This window comes from Mizuhopecten yessoensis, unplaced genomic scaffold (genome assembly GCF_002113885.1).
Source record: "Mizuhopecten yessoensis strain PY_sf001 unplaced genomic scaffold, ASM211388v2 scaffold11161, whole genome shotgun sequence".
In the NCBI taxonomy this organism is placed as follows: Eukaryota; Metazoa; Mollusca; class Bivalvia; order Pectinida; family Pectinidae; genus Mizuhopecten; species Mizuhopecten yessoensis.
Window position 1 is genome coordinate 62854 of NW_018408910.1, and position 22046 is coordinate 84899.

Sequence of the window (22046 nt, forward strand, 5' to 3'; positions counted from 1 at the left end):
CAGCTGATATGGTTTCTTCTTTTGCATCCAGAACGCTCTGTTATATTTAGAGGCGCTCTAAAGAAACATTTAATTTTCGTGATATAAATGATAAATGTAGTTAGAATCTGAATTTTTTCCCCACCAGGGTACGGCTGAGGAGTGGCGACTGGTGTTTTATGGTTGTGTGGGGGTATCTGTCGTTGGTGCAGTTGTGTTTATTTTGTTAGCCAGTGGGGAGGAGCAGGAATGGGCAAAGGATCCTGCATTTACTAGAAATGTGGATATTAAAGTCACCGGCAACGACAACGCCGTATTTGAAAACGATTATGGCGTATCGACCAAAGACGAGACAACTCAACATACATGTAATAAAACAATACATACCTGAACATCAGATGATATTGTTAATGTATAACCAAAGTTTCTTTTTCTGAAGAAACCAAATAAAACATTCACAAAAACAAGTGTTCTTTTAATTATTAATTATCATATACATGAACCATATAAGGTTACCACACGCTTTATAATCCAGAGCACCTTGACCTGTTTGTTTAGTGGATTGGCTTGCCGCAATTTCCCTCCTTTAGGTTTGTTTTTCTCACAGCAGACTTTATTGTTATTTGAATCTAACTCATGGCATCCTATTAACTGTATTACCAAGGTTCATGGCGTATTTATTTTGTTTATCGAGTTCCTGTTCTGATTAACCCTTCTGTGTTAAGGCTATGGTATTGCTTTTATCTACTCATTTTTTAATATCATGGTATTGGGAACATCTGTCCGTCGACATTTCTATTTCTCACAGATATTTTTCAATATTAATGAAAGCTGGTAAGTTTGTATAATCCACACTTTAGTTTCCGCAAGATAACTTGCTCGGTTTTTATGTAACTTACTAAGTATCTATATGAAATGCAAAAAATGAACCAGGACAAAGACTAAGGTCTGAGTTGAGTTAAACTAGACATTAATTAGCAAAATGCGCTCCGATTGATTGACGGATTCTGCACTATAACTTATTCAGATGACTCGATTCGGGTGAAACTTGGTAAATATTTATTTAAAGTAAGACAAAGGTTAATTTCAATGTTTAACAAAATCTGCGAATAATAAACAAGAATACTGCGTTCACGTCTTTGGCTTAAATGGTGTAAGATGAATTGATTATTGGCAAAGGGGGCAATGTCCATTTCTATTTTCGTGGTTTGATATATGGACAGAGGGAAATATTTGCTATGCAAATCGATTTTTAAAGGCTTTATGGAATATTTGCATTCCTTCAGGTTATGCTATAAGAGTACTGTATGTTTTTTTACCTTTCATTAACATCACAGGAATAGCTATCAACTTAACTGAGTCATAAAGTTCGATTGTGGTTTCTTATGTACATTTCTGCATTTTCGTACATTTAGATACTAAAATGCATCAGAAGGATTTTAAGTATGTCAGTATGGGATGTGCATATATTGTTCCGCTCTGCAGTACTCTTGTTGTATATATGTGTAATTTGGCTAGGTCAAACAGAAATATAAGCATCATTAAACTAGCGTAGCGCTTGATTTGTAGATGGAAATTCAACTTGCTTTAACTTCATTTATACGTACAGTGTAATGTGTTTCTGCTATAATTTATGCAAGAGTGTTTTTCGATAAGTTATCATTCAGGGTGTGTACTTCTTGATTACATATTGCTATATTTGGAACATCCCCTTCGACAAACCCTTAATTCTAGAACTATCAACACGGTTATTAAACAGTCACCTTAATTGTATGATCAACACATAAAAACCGTTCAACAAATTGCAGTTAATGACAAAATTTATTCGCACAAAATTGCCCGAGGATAATATATATAATAAAAACATGAATAGATATCATATCGAAAACAAAAATGATTATGGACATGATTCGTGTGAATTTTCAAATCAAAATGTGTGTTTTTTATGAAATCCAAATTTACGTATAACAAAAATGGTTCCTTCCAGGTCGTCGTTCACCTGTTTAGCTGTAGATTACATATAGTGTACATTTAAATGGTAACGACTTTTCTGGGACATGTAAATGAGATTATAGTTGTTCAAATGCTGGTTATTGACGATAATTTAATGCAACTGCAAGGATATACAAAAAGACAAAAATGGGAAAATCATTGTTTTTGAAGTCATATAAATGTTGCTTGAGACACAGGTGTTTATGAAAGAGACATTTGTGCGCTGCAAGAAATGTATAACAACTACTATGAAATACCAGGCATCATAGCAGGTAACGTTAAAGATGTGTACATTCTGATACTGCGTCATTCTTACTAATAACCATAACTAGATTTTTGTGATTTCTATTCTTAACACCCGTGTTGTCGGTTCGATCAAAACTACTGGTATATGTCTCCGTCTCTTCTATGTCATCACTGTACTTTGTTGTATTACCGATGCTATTATTAAGTTGGGAAGCTGGTTCTTGCTCTGCGTCGTCGTCTATGTCCATTATTGTATTTTCAAAACCATAGCTGGAATAGGAGAGCGTTGGATTCACTGGTGATTTACCAATAGCGTTTATATCATCTATCGACCTGCAATCTTTTTCGGAATGAGAATGGAAATTCAATATTGGTCGTAGATTGGAGAAACTGTTGTTATTTGCATGGATGAAGTCGTTATTTTTTAGCTCGGTTTCAAAAGACAGTTGTCCTTTTTCCAAACTAGAATAGGTCAAATCTTCTTCATCAATATCCTGTCCAGTTATTGAGACATCTGATGACACGCCGACTAACGGTTTTTGTGAAGATCTTCTGCGTTTACCACCCAATGTGAAACCAGATGTTTCCCCATTTGGTTGTTCTGCTAATGACTGAACGTCCATAGACATTCGACGTATATCGTTTTCGATGTCCAGATTTGGGTCCTTTGCCCACTCCTGTTCTTCTCCAGATCCTAGGAGGCAAAACACTAAGGCGCCAAACACTCCAAGTCCTGCGCAAATGAAGAATACAATCTGCCATTCTTCTCGGGTTCCCTGTATGATAATAAAAAACGGTCTGGAATTTAGTTATTTTCATTAGTGAAAGACAGAAACAGCAAACAAGAAAGCCAACTAAAGGAAACACAACTAAAAATTTCGAAGTGGATTTATAATGCACTTAAAATGCTAACAAAGATCTGCATAATTCCTTATGTATTTGTTTAGGTTCTTTCGTGTACTTTATTTTTCTAAATTGTTTCTAGGCGAGTGTGCTTAAACGCATCATTTTTGAAAAAAACTACCCCGTCCTGGATTGGTCAAACCTAGTTAAGGATAAGGTATGAGCTGATTTGTTTGTGGTTAAAATTCTCACATCAGCTAAGGTCCCTGTCATTGTCCACGGATGAGGGGATCTTTTAAAGTTCATAACCTGGACACAGTTACACTCGAGCCCGTTCAATCACATTATATTGTAAGCATTTCAATGATTCAATGGCTGGATTGCACAAGGGAATTTAACGCACAAAATGCGCACAATGTGCGAACATTAATAGGCAATACTATAGCTTTCTCACAATACGTTGCACTATAAACAGTGTGATCGTGGTTCATGTAAATTAAGGAACAGCTTAGGAATTGAAGCGGTGTCTTATTGAAACTTATCTTATCATAATTTCTTTTTCTTCTCTTCCTTTTTCCCTATTTGATATTTTCAAATCTGGTTTTAAATTATCTGACTCTTCAGACATAAAACCCACAGCGGACACAATCCCACATATGTAAACAGGGACATGTAGTAATATTCGCTACGTACGTTTGTATGTTAATCGTCAGTATTCAGTATTAATGAACACTCATAAATAACGTTATATCCCTGTTCTGATACCTCCGAGTCCGTCCCTATTCTTGGCTATACTTCCGTCAAGGAAAAACCGGGTAACGCATTTATTTTCTAAAACTTGATCTGATTAAAAAATACACGGATGAGAAACATGCAGGTAAAATAAATACAACTAACGGCATCGTTATAAATACAAACAAAACAGACACTGACGATAATGGATACATGGCAGGACTTACGTTAGTTGTAATGGCAGCGGTGACTACTGGTGCTACTAGGGCCGCTAACGAAGCACACGTCAATGTAATCCCATTAATAATCCCAGCATATCTGTAACGACAGAAAGTATGATACTTTTTCAGGTGAATAGCAGTGAATGGTTTAACGTCCTCGTAACAGATACGGTAATGTGAAGAGAGGAGCAGAGGAAGACACCCCCGGAAGAAGGAAGGGAAGTGAAAAAAAAAAGACAAACAGTATACATGTATAGATACATCAGTAGATCATTTTGAACATGTTTGCGACGTTCATTGTAAAATATAGCTTGTTTTAATAACAAAATATTCTATTGTTATGTATTTCTCTAGATCCAGGAAAAATCCACATTAAAATTATTATTGGCAAAAAAACTGAAAAAAACCTTTTGGATAATGTAATACAAATATGTATTTTTTAAAAATTGTAGGCATTTTTTGACAGATATGACTCCAACTCCAACAACCCAGGTGGAGTATAAAATGGTCTGGGATGGGTGTTGCGGTATCTGTGCTGTAGCATTCAAGTGAGGTGGCACTATAAATGATACCGTTGGAAGCACGGTCCCACTACAAACGGAACACAATACAAATAAATCAAGGACGACACCGACTTCAAACGTTCTATCGACCAACCGACGAGCCAGATGCAGTGAGTGACACGCTGAAACAACCGTTCGGTTTGTGGGCGTGTTCTTTTTGAACAAGGCTTATTTACGCTGTGACGATTTTGATTGTAAAAATCTGGACGAGAAGATTGATGAATGTTGTGCGATTTCAATCGTGGTTGGTGAAAATTGAGAAATGTTTTAACAATATACACGGCTCCGTGTTAAACTTGATTTTTTCTATATTCTAGCTACACAGATAAACTAAATCTAGAAATGGTGTTTTGCTTTATTTTAACCGACCCCAATCGAGTTATTTAAAATTATAACACATATTGACACGGACCCGTGTACAGGTAAACATTGCCACTTTGTACATGTACATACTGTATCATATATCGGCTCTCTATGTCAGGCACAGGGCGCCAGTTAAAACTTGATCACTGATCAAAATGTTATTCGCTTGTTCTCTTACCGGGGAGCCAAACCCATTCTTGACAGTCTAAGTGTCACTGTATTACCGTGCAACACGCATTGTAAAATTGAACACAATATTAATCAATATGATGAGAAATGTATATATACAGTCTTCCGTGTTCAATATGAGCCTTCCGGATGTTGTTCATTCCGTAATATTGATCAACCAATTGTTCCAAATCGCACATTTCTCCATATACAGTTACGGTGATCTGAGACTTGGCAACATGAAACACAAACACGTTTAAAAACATTCTCATACTTCACTGAAACATCATTTTTTTTTTTTTTATCTGAGCTTAGATTAATTCTCTTTTCCATTTATAGTTCAGTAGATTTTATATATCTGTAGTAAATATATATGATAATAATTAATAATTCGAGGTTCTTATTTTTTATCACAACCTAGTTCGTAGGTCGTCTCAAAGCGGTTCACAAACTATTATCCGTGGTTATTCCGTCTTTGCGTTTTGCAGAGTTATCTTCTCTTGTTAGCAGGTATTGATTGTTACGTCATTGGTTTGTGTGAGAAAATAACGTCGTTTTCTCAAAAATTGATGACGTTACTTTCACAAACAAATGACGGAATAGGGACTTTGCAACCAGCCAATACCTTTCTCAACTCTGGGGAGCATGCAGCCGGAGCTGCCATTTCGGCGCCAACAGCTAACATACATCTCAACAATTCTAGCACTGGCCAACGACGTACTCATTTACAGCTGAGTAGACTGTAATAAGAGGAGTAAAGTATCTTGCTCAAAGATACAACACAGTGCCGTGCCGTGACACGAACACCCAACCCTTCGGTCACGAGCCCGGCGTCCTATTACTAGATTACCGTGCCCCCCTATATAGCCCCATGTATAGTCACAATGTTAATTTTTCAAATCCTTTATATTTGTTTACTAAATACATTTCACAAGTCCCATTTACAAAATATGACGATCTCTTAAACTACCTTCTCACCCCTGCACGTTTACTAACATTACGTACATAACATACACACTGAATGATCGCAATTCAAATCTCGTATGTAATTACCAAAAACAAACGAAAAAACACGCTTACATGTACTCCTTACCCATTAAATTGAAGTCAATAGGGGGGACCAAAATAATCCACAATTGTAACGGTAACATTTACAGACCATTTAATACATGTACAACCATAGTCAAGGGATAATCATATTTTACAAATAGGTAAGTTTTATTCAAAACCTTAAAAAAACAAGTTGTTAGTGTAGTAAAAAATAAAACAGATAAGGATATTCTTAAGTGCCAACAAACCCTATATTGAACTCGGAATGGATCAGACTAGGGCAAAAGATGAACAAAGGAAAGAAATCAATTTACACCTCTTCCCAAACTATCAAATTATTTATCATAGTAGCACGGCATACTTTAAGACTCCCGTCACGTAACGCATCTTGTAACTGTGCTTTTATTAAAACATTTAAACACTCCAGGTGATTTAGCCGGGTGGTTGAGATCGTAGGACTTGATACTGCGTAATATCTTAAACTAATTAACACATCAAACACGTCCAGATGCCAGGTGTTTTAGCCGGATGGCTTAGGTCTTAGGATGTGATAATGCATATAACCATATTTCAATTAGCACATCAAAACACGTGTTTCAGACGCTTTTCTGGGGCCATAGGATTCAGGAAAGATGTGGGAATCGTAGATAAATGTGATTGTTTTAATTATTAAATAGGGGTCACTTCATCCAGACATTATATTGTGGTCATCTTAACTTTCAAAGATGACCGCCGGATAACAAACCGATCGGTACTAATACTCTGACTTTCAAGCAAACATGTTCTCCATCTTTAATGCTGCATCATACATTTTCGGGGACAAAGGCTACACATTTAGCAAAGAGAATACCGACAGTTTATTATTTACACTATTATTGGAGTATCTGAATGAGTTTGGGATAGTTTTTTTTACATAATATTTCATGGTAAATGTATTAATTATGTGGACCCCATTTTGAGCTCGCACTTTCTTAAAATAAGTCATTTATTAAAATTTCGAAATCATTGACGACTTTTGTTAGCGTACTGGGTAAAGCCAAAAGTATACTCTTTAGTTTAATGAAGGTAACATCACAACTAACCCCCTAAAGACGGTAATGTTACCGTAGTTTCAACCCTTATATGAGTCATAATTAAAGACCTGATTCAGAGATAGATGTTGAACCGATGTAAGATATGACACCAATCTGTTTGCTCCGTATTGAATCTATTTCTAAATTTTGTCTATATACCCAGAGCACGCAGCGCTTTATACAAGCGTTTACTGGCTTAGAGAAGTATACCTGTCTCGGAGAAATAATGCTGTGTGCAAGTCTATACATGTACCGCAAAACTAGCATAACATGTCTTGGTATAATTGTGTATACATTTGTATCCTAGAGTTACGTGATCTAGGTTAATAAATGCCCTTTAGATAACCCGTCGTTTCACAGCATTTCATTTTGTTAGCACGTCAAACTGATTTACAAAAACAATACCGAATGCCACGAAAGGACAAGCTAAGTAAAGTTCGTTAGTCTAATGGTTGTCACCCGGTCGTTGGTATCATATTAAATGCTGTTAGTATACATTATCGGTGCATTTTAAAATGCTTTTGTTTGGTTTTGAGTACCATCTCGAATTTAGGCTTGCATTTAGGTGGTATAGTCACAATAAATTAAAACCATTTGATAAGTCATAATCAAAGACCCCAATTAAATATCCTATCTTATGTATAAAATTTGAATATATCAAACATGCACATAAGCTCAAATAAATGGTACATAACCATCCAGAAATTGAGCAAAAGGGCCGATATATTCATAAATAAAGTTCACCGGAGTTTAAACAAATCAATCTCTTTTGCAACCAAGCTGAATGCTCCTAAATGACACATTATGTAAATTTCATGTATACATTGTATATTAAGGTCATGGGAGACTTAATGAGTTTTTAACTAGCTTCCGGGAGGCACACCAGCTTCAAAACGAAGCACAAAACTAATAATAAACTTTTCTGTTTATATATGTTAGCAGCTTGACATAATAAAACAGAAGGTGAGTAACCTACATCACTCAATGAACTGTTTATGATGTGCCATTTCATATCATGTTTGGATGTTATAGATATGCTACAAATGTTTAAAATATTGTTACTTGAAAGTGTTACAAGTGTATAATGTTCATAACATGACTAGGTTTGGTACATTTAACAATATGACATGTTTCGATAACCGTATGGTTGTCATATATATACCAGTACAAATGTCACTTGGACATTTTGCTGGGCTTTTTGTGCATTCCCATAGCCATAACCATCTTGCTTCGATGCCGTTTTACCTCTCTACCTAGGGATATACTATATTATATGAACATAAGATTCACGCTTTTTATGTCCTGTGAGCTATTTTTATGAAGACATTAGCCTTAACGCCTTATGTTTGACGACGTCAACCGCTCTATAAACCATTTAATAGTGTAAATGCAAGATCAATATATTCAAATGCACAATTTCATTATAAATAGTTTTTGCATATATGAGTTCTGATTTATAATTAGGTTCTTTCAATGTGTCTTATCAGGGTTTGCAATGTTGGGTGATTATAACCCCCGCTTAGAGGGCTCATTGACCATTATGCTCCTTGTATGACTTGGGTATATAAACACTTTTGATGAGAAGTGCGTTCTAAGCATTAACTTTCATTCAAAGTGCGATTTTGTAAAAATCGCATTTTGTATTTTGTTTTCAAGAGGAGCCCTATTATGATAAATTGTAGATATATCTTAATTGAATGGCTAATCATTGAAAGACAAAACAAAAGCAGACACAGCATGTACCCTTGTAATATAGCTGTCAAAACAGTTGAAATGTATGTGTCCTATGTCTTGAACTTGACATCCTGATCAACGAATTCCTCCATGGGATTCTTATACAAACATTTGGGTCACGTTTAATTTGATGTAAATCAATAAAATATGGGATTACAAAACAGTGCCGCTGACCTGGAAGTCATCTTAAAAAAGTAGATTGCTGACATATACATGTAATATACGGAGGGCCCCTGTTGAAATATGCTAGGTACGGTTATAATATTTATTTGGACCCAATTCGATGCTTTAATCTATTCTCTTGCTGAATGACTTTGCCGTTTTATTGAAAGTATGAGCACGTGTACTTACGTCGGTGCTATGTCGAGATGATTGACACGAAATGCAGCATTGGTTGTAGACTGCAATGTCCAGTAGCATATCAGGAATACTACGGCCAATGTCCTTCTCTCTACCGTCATGTAACTAAGGGCAATTAGAAATGGAGCTGACCCAAGCATGCCTGTATGAAATATACAACAGATCAAGTTAGACTAACGGTATTTGTTTCCTTACTGAGTAATCTGAAGTAACAATTCACAATTAACAACCTAGAAGCAAACAAACCCTTGTCTACTTGCAGGTACCACTGATATGTATGAATATTTCAGGAATAGTTTTATGTTTTTGAGAGGAATTACAAGTGAAAACATAGCGAAATCATTTATGATAAATTAACTGGAGTTGCAACCTCATTACTTGATGTAAAAAAAAAAGATATTCCTAACTGAAATTAACTGTATTTTTCTGTAAATAGTTCATAACTATTTCATACTTTTGTCTGATTAGTGGAAACAGATTCATTAAAAAAAATATGCTTGATCGGTTCAATGAAATGTACAACTCGACATTTACATCAGCGTACGTTTACTCTGGTCACGTCACATGACTGTGTCTCGTTCGCGGAAAATTAACATATTAGTGTTGCAGTTCACGTCATGAAAACTTGTATCGTCAGTCCTACACTTATGAGATGATAAGTTTAGTTAACAAGAAAAGGGTGTATGTTAACAAAAACTATTATTTAATTCCAAACATAAATACACATCCCTTCAAACAGTCTATATTGACATTTTTTGTGAACTATTTATTTTATGAAAGTGAATGTCAATTACGACTGTAAATATTAAGGATATGTATTTTTTATTCGAATTAAATACATGTATCTTGTTTACATAAAACAGTTTGCTGTGGCAAAAAATATTGGTGGCGAGAATAGAAAACCAAAATTTTAATTTTTGATATAGTTTATAAATGATTATCACTATATTGCAATATATTGCCGCGGTGGCCAAGTGGTTAAGGCGTCTGACAATCTGCTATCACTAGCCCCCACCAAGTGGTCGTGGGGTCGAGGCCTACGTGGAGCAGTCGCCAGGTACTGGTGGTTTTTCTCCGATAACTCCGGCTTTCCTCCACCACCAAAACCTGGCACATCTTTAAATGACCATAGCTGTTAATAGGAAGTAAAACACAAACAAACCAAACCAAACAAAGCAATAATCAGACCTTATGAAGTGTTTTAAATTAAAGCATAACTGTGACAAACTTAAATTGATAGGTCAGTTATTAAATATCACACTAATGAAATGGTTTGTAAAATGACCCTTGGTTAATTAAACTTTACCAATACACTGTAGGCCTTTTCTCATCGTGCCAGTCGAGAACCATTTCTTTTCCGTACATTTGTCAGCTAAAAACCCAACCGAGAATGCGCCAATGAATCGTCCAATGAAAGGCAAAGAGGACAGCACTCCGTTCTAGATGTGAATGAAATTGTACACGGTTACTTACACCTCATATTAATAATTTGATTATTTTAACACTGTGATACTGTGTACAAGAAATTCGTCCTTACCACGGAAGTCGAAACAGGAGAAGATTAAACTACAGCGAACATTTCTCGTTTTAAAGTAGTAACTACAATAAGTTGAATTTAACCATTTTGAAGTTTGACCTGTTTGTCCGCATTTCACACCTTCTTAGAATGAGTACGTGCATATTTAAACGTTTCAAGGAGTATGCTTTTCACGACTTCATGACCCGCACCATACATGTATAAGGAAGACCTTGATCAACCACAAAATATCAGTACATTTTTTTTTTTTTTTTTTTTTTTTTACAGATTTATATATTAGAACAAATTTATATAATAGAATAAATTAGAACTATCAAAAATTAAAAAAAAATATAATTTAATTAGTAAACACGATTGTTTTTAAGAATTAAATCAAGAAGAAAACATTTAAGGTATTATATTTGTATTAGATTTGATAGCTTATTAAAGCAAAGTTAACATTTTTTCTTCTTTTCAGTTTTTTGTTGTTGTTGCTTGTATCACACTACTCCATATATGGAGTTGCCTTATAAATTCCTTACCGTCGTAGGATCATACATCAGGACGTCTTTCATGTACAGAGGAAGAAAAGTACCTATCACTGTGAATATGTACACGTGTGTTATATGTGCTACCAGTATAGCCCAGAATGGACCGGAAGTGACGAAGTTTTTCCACGGTGGTGAAGGCATCTTAAACAATCAACATTTAAGGAATAATTCAATCCAAATGCTTCAGGTTTAACAACAGACTATCTTATCCACTTCTTTGAAATAAAATTACCCCCATCTTGGGGTGACATTGTGCAATATCAAGGACTCGATTAATTAGAAAAAGTATTCCAAGATTGACGACACTGTGATCATTAAGTCATTTACAAACGTTGATAAATATGTTTTTATTTTGAACCGATGAAATAAGAAAAACATTTTTGAAATGTGTTATTAAATTTCATTATGAACACGTAGATCGTTTTCGTTTTATGATGTCATATAATTAAACCGAGGAACATAGCTATCTGAAACTGATTATGACGTCACTATATAGGTAATATTCATGTCACAAGAGTAGAAATGAGTTGCGTTTATAGAACATATCAACGAGTACTTTTTGAACATGACTTCAGTTATCATATCTTTGACAGATATCCCCTTTTTGTTACATTGTGCCTTGCTATGATAGAGTATAAGTGTTTTATGAATAAGACAATTGTTCACCGGAAAGGTGAATTTTTGCAATCATGCCTACCTTGGCGGTACTACTGCGCCGCTCTTGTAGTATATAAAGAACTTCCCTGGCGCTAGCTTTTGGGTGTACTTCCGGTGAATCGTAGACAACAACTACCCATAAGAGGTTGGCAAGGAAGTTGACGGCAGCTATAATGAGACAAATATGAATGCTACAGGTAGTGTGACTGAACGATGTTCAAATGTACGTGTTGACCGTTACAAGTGATAATGGTCTGCTTTCTAAATGCAATGGTTTAATGTCTTCATGTTACTTTCCATATTACAGCGTATAAGTAAAACAGAAAAGTGGTGGTATCCAATACAAATATATCATATGTTATAGTAAAAATTAACTGAATGTAAGTAATAATATATTAAACAAATTTTCGCAGGCTGATACAGTAACAAATTAAATGTGCTAAACCATGTGATCTACTCGAAGAAAAACCTTGTAATACTTACTAAATATATAGAAGATGAAAGGCCATCCTCCTTGGAAAGGTATCATACATATAAAACCGGACAAGAGGAAGGCTAAAATATTACCAATGCTTTGGCCTGCATAAATGAAAAATATAAATATAAATGTTACAAAACAAAACACTGAAAGATAATTATCGCTAGTACTTTCGCCAACTTGGGTCTCTTCGGGCGTTTAAATTTGATAAGAAATAACCTATATACAGCATGTTCGTTAAATGTCGCCATGTTATCCTGAATATGCCGTCGTTCACTTTGTTTTGCTTTCTTTGTACAAAATAGACACAAAATTACGAAATATATTCCTGATTAATTACAATTAATAGTAACAAATCAAACGTTGATACCAAGATTAATCGATATATGTTTATAGAGGATCTGTCATAAGTATCCCTTCACATTCGATTTATAATACAAGTTTTGGATTTTTCTTGTTTGCGAGCCTCTGAAACGAATGGCAAATTCTTTTTATCATATGATACAAGGTAAACTGTATATTCGTATCTGAAACGAATATTTTGCACTTGGCCGCCTCTGAAGAGATGAAAATTGCGTCCGCTTCACAATGTTGTGACGTCACATTAATTGTTCCTATACGATTATGACGTCATTTCCGGATTGATATCACCCACGTTACATAATGTATGTGACGGCTTTATTACACTGCGTAACACAGTATTCATATGATAAATATAATTCTACCACAATGCGCTGTCTTATTCCACTCTCAGATCATTGTATAAACATGCATCCTGTTGAATAAATATGAGTTATACACCACACGTGGTATAAGACCTTCCGTAGTTTTGATTGGTCGAGAAGATGAACCTTGACCGGGCGACTTTCTTCACGCGCTTTTTGCCGCGTGCTGTTTTGTTTACGTCGTCTGCTGTCAACATCCGGCAAATGTTAGTGACTTTTGTGAGGTTATGCGATGGAAAAAGGGGGTTATTAAGGCAATACCAAAAGAAGATGATGCTTAAAGATTTGATCGCTAGTTTCAGGCAAAATTGCTACAGACGCTCGATATCGTTTCGACGCCATACCGTCGCATGTCCAGGTCGTAAAAACCAAGAGACGTAATGCAAGCTTATATGTCTCTGTGAAACCCAAACAAGATCTGTAACAGTGTCGTACGATATGCTTACGCGCATTAAGTCCGTGGTTAATTAATATTGATTAATGCAATATTGCATACTCTCAATATTTGAAGTCGTTCTTCTATTTTATTTTCACGAAGTTGTTGCCTAAACATTAATTTTGAAAATGATTAAATTTGTAAAAAGAAAAGTCATTTTTGAATATTAATGAGTGACGTTTTACATATGGGTCATATTACTACGCCAGCCTTGTCAACAAAATGTGTGTATGCTATTCAAATCAGGAAATACAATGTACTCCAGCTGTTTCCGACTGAGATTGTGGTAGAAACAGATCACACGACTCGTGGTTGTTGAATATGGTATTTACTTCACTCTCGTTAGTTAGTTTTCAAAAGTTACAGAAAGACACTTGCTAAAGCTCGTGTCTTTTGTAACTTTTGAACTCGAGTGAAATAAATACCATATTCAACAACTACTCGTTGTGTAACCTCTATATATACAATGCATAGGCAAAAACTAATGACAAATATGCTTTTAATATCAATAAAGAGTTGTTTGTTCGGCCCATATTTCCTCGGGAATTTGAAAATGTTTTTGTTTGTACCTTTGTAGCTAATGCTTTTTTTAAAAATAAAATGTACCGTAGCGTCAATTCAGTGTGAAAGGAGCAGTCATAACTCTTTGTCACAAATATTTACAGCATATCATGTCGTTTGTGTCTTATTCAAAAGTACTGTCATAGTACAATATTGTTTCACTGTTAAGATATCAACATTTACCATTTTTCCCAATTCCCCCTTATTTTTCTGCACTCATTGAACAATCCATACCTGAGTTGACGATTGCTAACATTCTGGAACGTTCAAATTGTGGAGCCCATCTCGATAGAAGCTGAACGGTAGCCGGCATTAACCCGCCCTTAGAAGTAGAGGAAAACAAATATTATTATGTGTTTGATAAAGATAAGCATTGAAGAAAATGAAGTGTTAAGCAATGGGGATGGTACAATTCTTTGAGTGATTGCATTACGTATAAGACAGAAAAAAAGTAAAAGCTAAATGATAATGTAGATAGGTATTTTATTTAATGGTAAATTTGTCAATATGCTTTGTCTCCTTCATTATACAGTGCAAGACTCATCAACTTCGACATTATATAAACACATCTGAAACGATCATACGTTTTGCTTTACCCTATTTTCAAAACTTGTGAGAAAAAAAATTCATATCATCTAAGTTTGCAACATAAACTTCTAAATATTAAAAAAATAAACGAGAAATACTCACTGATGTGAAACCAACAACAGCACGGGCGATCATGACAAGCGCTGGGTCGATGAGGGCAACGAATGGAATTGAAATCGAGGCTGCACACATGAGCATAATTTGACTGAAGATCACCCACTTTCCGCCGAATTTCCCTGCCAAATAGCCTCCCAGCAAGGGCGTGAGAGGAAAAGTGTAGTAGTAGGATGATAGCACAAGACCCTGTGTTTCCAAGTCCCATTGTAACTGGTATTTTTGTCGGAAAAGGACAAAAACTAATGTTGTAATATGTTTTTAAATTGTAGATATTAATGGTCAGCTAAAGACTAATGAAATAATAAGTCAGTATAACAGTATAACAGTATAACAGGTTTATAAGGTTGCAGATGTAGTACTATTTTTGGAGATTGTTTATGCATCACGACAGAGCATATTGCAGTTTATTCAAGTTCTTCTATAAGCATTACCAGAAGTGATTGCGTTCATAGAGTTATGGTAGTTGCTATTCCCTGCTTAACGTTCACCATTAACGGTAATGGCAACAATTGGTTCAGCCGTTGTCAGTATAATGTGACCGGGCGGAACGCTGTGCTGCGTATTGCAGTGAGATAGTACTGTAGAGTCGGCATCAGATCCGCGCTATCAGAAGGAGGCAAATACACCAACATACCCTGTCTCCAGCACATATGTACACACATGCACGCATCCGCAACATACACGGAGGCACGTCCTTAAATAACCTAAGCTGTTCATAGGACGTTAAACGAAATAAAACCAAACAAAAACCAATCATTGAGTTTTGATTCAGTTACTTAAAAAAAGTCTGCTGTCCCATATTGCAATACTTGAGATGTGAATGTTTTCCCACTTTCCTTTTCTTATTGTTGCGGTGCTGTCTCCTTTGGCACCCGTTATTGATATGACCTAAGTACTTTAAGAACGCTTCACACAAAACAAGCAAATAAACCAATACTTACATTTGTTTCAGTAGATGAAGTGACGATAGAGCCATTTCCCTGACTTGTATTGGTCATAAGATCAGTCTTTGTGTCACTCATACACACAATGGCCATACTCATTTCCTGTCGAACTGTCATGCTTAGTGACGCAATCAGGCAACACATGAATGCTACTTGCCATCTTAGTGATGTCATTCTCTGACAGAAACTCTCCTCGACCGGGATGCTGTCCATTCGCTTAAATATTGAAACTTTGGTTTCTTCCGAAAACGATACTTTTGATTCAGCCTCGCTTCTCTGCTTTTTTGGAGTCGAAGCAGCACTTTGATTTTCTGAGCCTGTTGTAGAGATTGACCCAGAACCATTTGCGTTCTGTTCTGAGGACAGTTCATGTTTGAGTTGATTTGCCAGCTGCGCTTTTATTTCCTGCAATTTGTTGGTATTTCGGCCATTCTGATCATCAGAGACAAAACCATCATTTTGCCTTCCAGATATTTCAGTGTTAAACGATGGCAACGGAAGACAAGCACCATTCTTTCCTTCTGATTCAGTGTCTTGGTATGATTTTTCTGGTGGAATTTGAAGAATAACGCCGTTTTGTAATTCAGTTTTATCTGAATTTACAGATTTCGGCATGGTGGATTGTTCAGACTGTTTTTCGTGTGCCAAAGTCATGGTTTCGTTGTCCATGTAAGAGTTATCATTCGCTGATTCTGGTTTTGATAAAATAAGCATGTTTTGTCGGGAAATCACGAAATTTGGGCATCAGGATAATAAACTGATTCATTTTTTGTACAAGGTAATGTGCTGTCTTTTGGAAATATAAGGTGAGAGAGAAGGCAAACCATCAAACATTGTTTGGGACTTTAACGTATCACAAGAAGAGTTCAGTACACAGTAAGAAGTAAACCTTATAGTAATTTTCTCTAGCAATGATGATTTTATTGATGTCCTGCCTCCATTCCTATGTTTTGTATAGATCTAGCTGATGAAAATGGTATATAATATGAACAAAATGGCTACATGTATATGAAAGAACTGTTTATATTATACAGGTAATGTGGGAGAACACAGGTAAAAACCAGGTAAAATATATATGAAACAGACTATAACTGCTATCACAACATTACTGCCTCTATGTTTTTTTTTTAAAAAGATAACAATCCTGGTAGGGTAGATTTTGTAATCGAATCGGTATAATTACTGCCGAAGCATGGACCTGGCCGGGTCAATTTCCGCATATGATTAACCCCTGTACCGCTGTAGACTGTAATGGACTCATCGATCCAGGTCAATGTATGTATGCAAGGTACATTTGTAGTTAGAATTCGAAGTAGACAGAAAGATAAGGGTCCCAAATAATTCAATGGGTGCAGCATATTTTTTTTTGGTCGCTTTTGTGTCCATAAATAGAGGACACCAAAGCAAATCCCAAATTCTGCAGTGGGTTCCCACATTGGCCACTTCCTACGATACATGCTGTGGGTAACAGCAGGTGTGTTCCCTTACCGATACCCCACCTTCAGGGGTACAGTGCATCAGAGAGTCTACTAAAGTTGCATAGGATGAACGGGTTAAGACCCGAAGTGACTAGTTCGATAAATGGGATGTATTGTGTAGTTGTTCAAAGTATATAACAAAAAATATCAGTGTTTATTCTGCATGTTTCGCCTATTCAAGGAGATTATAATTCACTGTATTATAATCGCTGTGTATTTAATTTCGAAAATTTCAATGACCGCGAATGTAGAATCCCCTTTGAGTAATACCAACTACATGTATATAAATGTATTATTCAACGGGGGACCTTCAATGTTATTTATTACATTTTTTAGAATCCATACTCCGACGATGATACCTACAAACAGAGTAATAAAAGCAATATCCTAGTGACGTCACACTTGACGACACGGTAGCTCTACCGTTTAGTTAGATATACATGTAGTATGTTTTGATGTTATGAATTGTGTTGTTAGATAAATATTACGGTTTATATAGCAAAGACGTTTCTAAACAGCTACTTTTTCTACAGTCGCTTCATCTTATCTGCCTACAAAATCTGAGGTTTTGGAGCATTTAAGTGGAGGAACCATTTGGATTGGTCAATAGCAAAATTGATACTTTTACACTGCGAAATATTTCACAGATGTCAGTTCACTGGCGAATATGAAAACAAGGCAAAATCCATCAACGAAACTATCATAGATAAAGGCATAAAAATGAACACCTCACAATGAATCTAAACACACTAATTTCATTTCCTTAGAAACGCCATTTCAGTCTGTAAATATGGTTCTTTCCGGGTTAAAGTCGGCATCAGATCCGCACTACCACAAATATGTTAGTTCATTAACATACTTTGTCTCCGGCACACATACACACATACACGCATACACACATACACATATACACACTTACACACATACACATATACACACATACACATATACACACATACACACATACACGCATACACGCATACACACATACACACATACACACATACACGCATACACGGCTACTACGTACGTCGTTTGAAGTGTTAAGGTTGTTATTATGACCCTTTTTCTACTATGATTTGTGACTTGATTTCTGTGAAACAGATCGTTGGTGACCGAGAATGGATAGACATCATCACGACGGGGTAACATATGGCACGTGCATTATTGATACCTGTTGTTTTCTCGTGTACTGACACTGTAGTATATTGCTTCGATTATACATCAATACTACTAACAGATGTCGTGTAGGCATTAATACTGTTCCGAACAATATGCATTATGTATTAATACATGTCGCTTTATGTGTACTCGGAGTCTTTGGGTCAATCCACTTTTATTCAAATAATCAAAACAAAACGTCTAATATGTAGCTTTGAAGCAACAAGTAGCCCCTCAGGACCACAGAACAAGCTTTTACAAAAGTTGCACATGTGTGTATCTGTATGTATATGTGTCACATATAGGTTTTCTGGCTAAATCCAACTTAAATTCCATTTTTTCAGTGAATTGTAGATTTAAGGTTATTCCTGTTATAATATATAACTTCACCAACATCTTGTTTATTGATTTAATGTGTTTCTGTTGTGTGTTTACTCAAATAATTAACTGTTTATAGCATTACATCTCCCCTACCCCCAATATTCTCCATGTTAAATGCCGGCACCCCAGGGAATCTGTAACTTTTAGCAAAATCAACGAATGTATTTTGTTATCACAAGTCATAAACCATAGTACCAACTACATTAGATGACTAACGTGAAGTTTGGTGAAATATGTCAACAGAAACCAAAGCATACTCAATGAAAGGGTTTCAGTAGGAATACGTATACAGATTTTGAATCGTTATGAAAATGTTTCAAAATGATATTACATTATTAAGTTTTAGTTTGATGAAATGAACCGACATAAATACAAAACACGTGAAACGTTTCGGCGGATGTACGTACACAAATATACATTTAAAATTGTTATGCAATATTCGCATTTTTGTTTTTCAAATTCGAATTTAAACCGTTATGAAAACATTTCAAATATATTCTAATAATGAATGATTTAATGCTTACTAACACCTGTTAAGACTACGACTTTAATGAAACATGCAAATTTAAAATGATAATTCAAACAGAGGATATCTACCTTTCTCCTGCAAGGGTCCCATTGTTCACGAAATCTCGATGCTATTGACTATAGTCCTAACATTTTACATACTTATATATATCCATCTGATGAAATATCTAATTTCACAATTAGGTGGAAGAATATAGGACACATGGAGTGGCATAATGAGATAGTGTACTAGTAGGAAAATTTCCATACTTGACTTTTTTCCTAATTTACATAATGATCATTTGGACCCGCTCATCCCAGTATGTTGCAATTACTATTCAATACATCAGCTTGTATCTAGCATTAAGAACTACATGTACTAACAGTCCTATCAAACTAATATCTTAAATAACAATGCCCTTGGCTTCAAGGAAGCTGATCAACAGCTTTAGTTTCAGTTTACAACAAAACGACGCATCCAAAAACAGGGGGCCGCAGTTTCCAAAAAAGTCTTTAGGTTTACTTCAGGGTAACATTTAATTTGGCGAAAAATAGTTCTACTTCAGAGGTGTTTTTTTTTCAACTGAGAGTATCATGTGTTATATTTTGAAATTTGTGCAATACAATTTTTTGTTCTGAGAGCTACTTCCCTGAACAAGACACTTTCTCATTTTGAAATATAAATCATAGAAAACCAAAATTATGTATTGCTGTTATTTAATTGTTGTCAAAAGTTTTCAAATTTCGAATAGTTAAACATGTTTTTTGCAATACTTTATATTCAATACAAAATACTGAAGCGATGTAGAAGGTTTGAATGATCTCGTGTGCCGTCCTCATAGAGTACCGATTACATAAGCTATTTTTAAACACGTGATGTAGAATATGTATACTGTATTTCGTAATTTCGTTTAATTGTCCAGTGATTTATGTAAAATGTACATGTTACTTCAGAATAAAATTAGGAGTCAAAATTCAGCGAAGCCTCAACATTTACATAAATTTCCATTCCAACTGTTTAATGAATTCCGCGTTGTATTAACGGCTAAGGTCATTTACTCACGTGTACCGACATTTGAGTGATGTTTGCTTGTGTACTGGAGACAGGGGTATGTCGCTGATCTGATGCCGAGTTCTTTGTCGGGGTTCGAACCTGGGATCCTCGGAACTCTAGACGAACGCTCCATCGCTGACGATCGACCCAGTCCAGTTTGTATGTGTATGCATGGGACATGTCAGTTAGCATAGTATCACTATGAATATTTGCATTGATTTATATGTTATAGCTTAAATTTTTCAAAACATACATTTATTACGTCAATATAACGAGTTTATATCGTCTGATGTAACATAAATAACGATGTTTCAATGTGGTGTACGGACTTTCCGGAAAACATGTACGAACTTACACGGTTCTGTACGGATTTACCCGCCTCCAACTTTTATTCAGGAAAAGAGTAAGGAGCAATGTCGTGCGGAAAAGGCGGATACTTGAGGTAGGCATGCGTTAAGTTAACGATAATTGATAAAATCATAGTGATCTAGACTCGTAACTAACAATAAAAAGGTAAACTATCGATCGCTGAGTAGGCCTGATCGTTGATTTTTTTTCTCCATGGTACTCGATACACATTGGGTATCTGGCTCATTTGTTATGCCCTGATAGAAGCCACAGGGGCAACGACAGGAGACGTATACAATGAAAGTAAGCCAGGAAAATTGTTGTTGTTAATTTCTCGAATAAGTGTAAGAAAGGATATAGATTAGTCTCCTAGTATATTTCTTATCCGAGGCTGTGCCCATTAGTCGAAATGTGTTGACCCTGTTACATATAGTGTACACTATTTTTTGTACGTGTAGTTGTCCGACTAAACAAAATTGAAATGTTTATTAAGTTCCACTTCCGAATTTGTGCACACACTTTCGAGAACCGATGTTATGCTATAGCTTGATTTGAGGACTGGTTCTTCTCCTTCAGTTTAAGACCATGTATGCTCAAATCCACCAAATACCGCCGATGCTACAGCAGTTAGAAACTAAAAAATATATGTATTTTCACCATGGACGAGTTCATTACATTTCTATTTTAAGTGTATTAGTATTTTTAGCTAGCTGTGACAAAGACACTTACTATAGGTTGCGGGTCACTTTAGGCAGTTGGAGCAGTTTGAAAGGTCATGTATGTATAACCAGTAATGTTTCAGAAAGTGTTAAAACTACAAACGTATCTTGACTGCATAGCATAGTAAACAAGCTTCCAGTTTTACAACCGAGAGGTCACCATATTCTAGAAAGACAGTAGAAACCAAAAAAATATTAAACCTACATGTATGTTATTTATTTTAGTATTTGATAGATTAATATAAATATACTATATAATAAAAAGACATGTTCTATTATTAGAGAAATTAAAAGTTGAAATACTAAAAAAGCAAAGTTCTAAAATGTGAATTGTTGTGGAACGCGTACGAGTTGGGATTAATAAAATCTTTCATCCCCTTGGGGGTGAGATAGGGGGATCTCAACCTGAGGGGGGAAGATTCTTAATTTGCCAAACATGAGGCTTTGCCGAGTGTTTGGCAACTTAAGAATATTCCCCCGAGGTCCCTTACACAGAGACCC

The 22046-nt window shown here is 35.6% G+C and overlaps 3 protein-coding genes across 7 annotated transcripts in view; 2 read left to right on the forward strand and 1 right to left on the reverse strand.

The window, feature by feature from the left end:
- The window catches only part of LOC110467134 (uncharacterized transporter slc-17.2-like), a 23422-nt gene extending 19012 nt beyond the window's left edge, over nt 1-4410 (forward strand). For 3 of the 4 annotated variants that reach the window (XM_021524071.1, XM_021524072.1, XM_021524073.1), the window contains exon 11: nt 128-1208. In XM_021524071.1, the coding sequence (XP_021379746.1) occupies nt 128-370 (243 nt within the window). In that variant the 3' untranslated portion in view covers nt 371-1208. Of the gene's footprint in view, nt 1-127; nt 1209-4142 lie in introns of those variants that run through there. The other variant, XM_021524074.1, reaches the window with a different exon arrangement.
- On the reverse strand, nt 2067-19614 carry LOC110467133 (sialin-like). Of its 2 annotated transcripts, XM_021524069.1 has the most exons (11): nt 19515-19614; nt 15895-16589; nt 14939-15163; nt 14483-14570; nt 12532-12627; nt 12089-12216; nt 11383-11532; nt 10631-10763; nt 9316-9466; nt 4020-4110; nt 2067-2993 (listed from the first exon to the last, which is right to left on the reverse strand). In XM_021524069.1, exons 1-11 carry the CDS (start codon nt 19534-19536, stop codon nt 2250-2252), a joined length of 2523 nt encoding a protein of 840 aa, XP_021379744.1. In that variant the 5' UTR covers nt 19537-19614; the 3' UTR covers nt 2067-2249. The 2 variants fall into 2 exon arrangements, with proteins under 2 accessions (XP_021379744.1, XP_021379745.1); XM_021524070.1 differs by lacking the exon at nt 11383-11532.
- Nucleotides 19615-20499: 885 nt separating this feature from the next.
- Nucleotides 20500-22046, forward strand: part of LOC110467109 (sialin-like) — a 21272-nt gene continuing 19725 nt past the window's right edge. Inside the window, exon 1 of the mRNA XM_021524032.1 lies at nt 20500-20920. The gene's annotated coding sequence lies outside the window, so the exon portion shown is untranslated. The remainder of the gene's footprint in view (nt 20921-22046) is intronic.